The sequence below is a fragment of the Chaetura pelagica genome, unplaced genomic scaffold (genome assembly GCF_000747805.2).
Source record: "Chaetura pelagica isolate M959 unplaced genomic scaffold, ChaPel_1.0 scaffold118, whole genome shotgun sequence".
Taxonomy (NCBI): domain Eukaryota; kingdom Metazoa; phylum Chordata; class Aves; order Apodiformes; family Apodidae; genus Chaetura; species Chaetura pelagica.
The window spans coordinates 3,952-8,803 of NW_009954408.1; the positions used below are offsets into that span (position 1 = coordinate 3,952).

Consider the following 4,852-nt stretch of genomic DNA (forward strand, 5'->3'; position numbering starts at 1 on the left):
TGATTCTATGATGTTCATCTCCATGACAGCAGGGAGATGTCCTCCATCACACCTAACAGTTACGTGGGAAGACAAACTCCATCCCAGATGTCTCCCCTTCCTTCTTCTTCCTCCAGCTCTGGATGCTGAGCATGATGTTATACAATATGGAATATCCCTTTGGTCAGTTGGGGTTGGCTGCCCCAGCTGTGTTGCCTCCCAATTTCTTGTGCAAGCCCAGCTGGTGGGAAGGTGTGAGGAGCCGGAAAGTCCTTGACTTGCTGCTCTCCTCAGCAATAACCTGAGTTATCAACACTGAATTCCCCACACTGTTGATGTATCCCTGACTTATCAACACTGCTTTCAGCACAAATCCAAAACACAGCCTCATTGCAGGCACTAGGAAGAAGATTAACTCCATCCCAGCCAAAACTAGCACTGGGTATCAGGGCAGGAATTGATGTGAGCTCTGTTTGAAATTCCTACGTGTGTTTTACATGAAGAGCTTTGCTTTGTAGCTTGTAGAAAGCAATTACACTTATAATTGGGGATTGATTGATTGATTGATTATCCTCAGGTGTGTCATCCCTTTGGACACATTTACAAAAAGGGGAGATTAAAACATGAAGAAATAGGTTATGATTTAGCCTGGCTTGATTTGCTCACTGAAGATGAAGGAAGGCTGATAAAGAGTGTATAGAACCATGTACATCTCAATCATACAGTGTCACCTGCTCTGGGGGCATTTTGACATTAAAACAAAGGGCTGTAGGTATTTATTGAAATAAATTAATTTACCTAATTGCCTTCAGAATGTACACAGGTTTGAAGAGAAGTATATACTAGCTTTTATTTTTGTTGGCAGAGTTTCTGATGAGTGACAGTCCATGTAAAGACTCTAGTGTTGCAACTCCCCTCTCAGCTAGTACAACTGGTGAGATGTGTAAAACCAACAACAACCCACAGGAAAAACAGCTGAAGTTTAAAAGAGTCTAAGAGTGGGTTGAGGGAGCTGGGGGGGTTTAGCCTGGAGAAGAGGAGACTCAGGGGGGACCTTCTCACCCTCTTCCACCACCTGAAGGGAGGTTTAGTCAGGTGGGGTTGGGCTCTTTTTCCAGGCAACCAGCAACAAGACAAGAGGGCCTGGCCTGAAACTGCTCCAGGGGAGGTGTGGGTTGGGTATCAGGAAGCACTTCCTCATGGAAAGGGTGACCAGACCTTGGGATGGGCTGCCCAGGGAAGTGGTGGAGGCACCATCCCTGGAGGTGCTCAAGGAAAGGCTGGAGGTGGCTCAAGGTCTGGAGATGTGGGGGTGTTGGTCACAGGCTGGGCTGGATGATCCTAAAGGTCTTTTCCAGCCTTGGTGATTCTGTGATTGATTCTGTGCTTCTGGGTGGGACACCCTGGTGACCCCCTGGCCTCTCCTTGGTGCCCCACAGCCGTGCAGCACGAGCGGGGCCCCCGGACGTCGACGATACGGAAGCAGGTGGCCCTCTACTTCCGTGGGCACAAGGAGGAGAGTGGTGGTGCCCCCCATTTCCCTGCTGCTGCCCTGCCAGCACCTGCCTTCTTCACTGCTGTCTCCCAGCTGGAGCCCCACAGCCTGGAGCTGGCTGCTGTCACCAGCACCCCCGAGAGGCAAGCTCTGGTGGGCCTGGCGCAGCCCACCCCAAAGGTCAGCCACTGCCCCGGCCCCCCTGGGCCTGCAGACCCTGCTGCTGGGGTGCCTGCAGCCCCACAGCTCCTTCCTGACTCTGGGATAGACATTGCAAAGAGCAGGGCTTGGAGGGTGTGGTGGGGACTCTTGTGTGACATCCCTGAAAGCTCTGAGGGTGTGAGGTGCCAGGGGTGAGGGGTCCTCTGCAGAAGGGGTACACAGAAGGAATGACTGATAACCTGGTCCATATAAACCGTGTCTCTCCTACATCCTTACACCCTCATGACTGCAGAAGTGCTCCTCCTGATTGGAGCCAATTCACAAGACAATCTGAAACCCAGTTCCATGAGGATGAGCCCCGATCACCCAGTTGTCTCCAGTAAAACACCCATCTCCATGGCAGAGGTGTCCCTGCCCATGCAGGGGGGTTGGAACTAGGTGATCTTCAAGGTCCATTCCAACCCAAACCATTCTCTGACTCTAGGAAAATGCCCATCTCCATGGTGGTGTAGTCCAGAAGAAGCTATCTGTACTGACCAAGGCCTCATCCCCACAGACACAAAGGTGTCCAGCCTGGCTCTGCATTTCTTGGCTGTGACACCTTCTAAGCAGCCCAGTGCAAGCCCTGCTGTGGCCTCAGCTGCACAGGAATTAGCCATAGGATGATGTTTTTCATTAACCCATTTGCAAAGGCATTTTGCCTATTTGCAGCACCAAAAAAAATCAAAGAAGAGACAACTTAAAATGATTCCCCATTTCCAGAGTTGATAGCTCGGGAGAAGCCATGACAAGCATGATCACAACTTACAGTTTGATGTTCAAATGTTGCAGAATAGTGAATCAGAAATTATGTAGCAAGAAAACACAGCACATGCTTGAAAAGGTTACTCCACTCCAACACCAGACACCCTTCAGGCAGTTAGACTTAGCTCTGCACATCTGCTTACAGCCTGTTGCAGCCAGGGGGGCTAGATGAAGGTTGAGGCTCAACCAGTGCTTACTGCTTTACTGAGCAAGGCTGGAGTACTAATCAGCTGCTGAAGCACAGGTTACAAGCCACAAAATTCTTCATCAAAATTCTTAATCAGATGTGCATTCTGCTGGCAGCAGTGTGCTATTGTGTAAGAGGGGAAAAGATGATTTCTGGTCTGGTGGGAGGTGTCCCTGATCACAGCAGGGACCTGATGATCTTGAAGGTCCCTTCCAACCCAAACCATTCTAAGAGTCTGTGACACGGCATGTTGGTATTGGGTTTTTTTTTTCCCCTTGAAGTAATGATTTCTTTCTGTCTCCAAGCTCCCCCGGAGCTCCTGTAGCACAGCTCCTCCACACGGGTGAGCAGCAGGGAGCTGTTTGCAGCCAGCCCACTGAAAGCGATGCCCTCTGCTTGCAGAATAAGAGAGTGCAGACTCTGCTCTGGGCAGGAGCACGATGCACTGGAGTGGCAGCTGGAGGGGGGAAGGAAGACCAGGCTTGCCTTGACACTCTATGAAGTTGCTTTCTTTTCTTTTCTTGACATCAGTACCCACACGAAGTCAATGGTACCCCCATGTATCTCTACGAAGTGGCCACCGAGTCCGTCTGCGAGTCGGCAGCCAGACTTCTGTTCATGAGCATCAAGTGGGCCAAGAGTGTCCCAGCCTTCTCCACCTTGTCCTTACAAGACCAGGTAAGACACCTGAAGTGGGAGTGGTCTTGTAAGGACCAGGCTCAGAGCTCAGATTGGGTCCTGAACCTTCAGCCTTAGATCTTTAAATCTGTAACGGACTTCCAACAGCTCTCAAATTCAGGGCAGGGTTTTGGTTTGTCCCTAAGAACCAGATTTAGAAACTGCTTTCCTCCAACTGTTAATTCATGAAGCAAATGAAAACTAAGCCACAAGAAAATGTAATATAAAGAGAATATGATGGGAGACAAGTTCTAGAAGAAAAGTCACCAGGCTGCAGACCAATGTCAGCATGTCAAAACTGCTTCCCTACTTGTGGGACAACTTTCCCCTCCATAAAATAGAGAATAGCATCTTATTTTGCTATTTTGGGATGAGAAGTGCTCAGTAAAGCATTTGGCCTCGGGATATGACTGAGGTGATTTCTGAAGACCATCTCTCCTCTCCTCTCCTCTCCTCTCCTCTCCTCTCCTCTCCTCTCCTCTCCCCCCTCATTTTTTCTTATTCATGTTGACTTCAGTGAACTGCCATTCCAATCAGACCAATTCAGTGGAAGCAGAATTTGGCCAGCCCCCAGTATTTTTCACCATTCATTAAAATCTTCCTTAATTTGTCTTGTTTTCCTCTCTGACACTTTGCCTTTGCCTCAGGTAAACCACATGTGAACCACATGAGCTGGAGCAATTTATTAATGACTTGATTCTAGATGAGACTCAGTGTGATTTATACAATGCTCTAATTTTATTATTATTATTTTTTAAAGTAATCATGTAATTACAAAACGGAAGGGCAGAAACCTACACAAAGCTCCAATCATAAAAGACATCTAATATTTTGATATGATGGAGCTAATTTCTCAAGCTGGTAACTAGAAACATTGTGCTTTAGATGCTACTTAGAAGGCAGCAGAGGAACTAGTTCCCTCCCATGGATGCAGGTTGCAAGTGTTGCAGTTGATATGCAAATTGGTATTTTGGACCCAAGGGGAGGAGTTTCTTAGGAAACCAAGAGTTTACCTAAAGGCAAATGGTGATGCTCACAGTGTGACAGAGAACTAAGGCACGTTGAAATGTCCCTGTCACAGCTCCAAACCCATTTTGGAAATCCCTGCTGGGGAACGAGGCGGGGGAGGCTGCCCAGCCCTGGCAGCAGCAGCTGCTGGGGAAGGGAGAGACCAGGGGGTTTGGACACAGGGGCAGGGAGGCAGCAGCCCCAGGACAGCATCAGACTCTCTCATGTTGTCTTCTGCTGCCACTGCTGCTGCACAGCACCTGCTCTGCCACACCTGGCAAGGGAAGGAACAGGCTGAGTATCATAGAATCACAGAATGTGTGGGGCTGAAAGGGACCCTTAAAGGTCATCCAGTCCAGCCCCCCTGCAGTGCACAGGGACCTTTTAGACTAGATCATGTTGCTCAGAGCCTCCTCAAGCCTGATCTTCAACACTGCCAGGGATGGGGCAGCCACAGCTTCCCTGGGCAACCTGGGCCAGGCTCTCACCACCCTCACAGCAAAGAATTTCCTCCTCATGTCTCACCTCAATCTCCCCTC

At 49.2% G+C, this 4,852-nt stretch overlaps 1 protein-coding gene across 1 annotated transcript in view; it reads left to right on the forward strand.

The window, feature by feature from the left end:
- The window catches only part of NR2E1 (nuclear receptor subfamily 2, group E, member 1), a gene marked incomplete at its 5' end in the record, with an annotated part of 12,793 nt that overhangs the window by 575 nt on the left and 7,366 nt on the right, over positions 1–4,852 (forward strand). The window contains 2 exons of the mRNA XM_010004348.1: positions 1,417–1,654; positions 3,159–3,305. Of these exons, the coding sequence (XP_010002650.1) occupies positions 1,417–1,654; positions 3,159–3,305 (385 nt within the window). The remainder of the gene's footprint in view (positions 1–1,416; positions 1,655–3,158; positions 3,306–4,852) is intronic.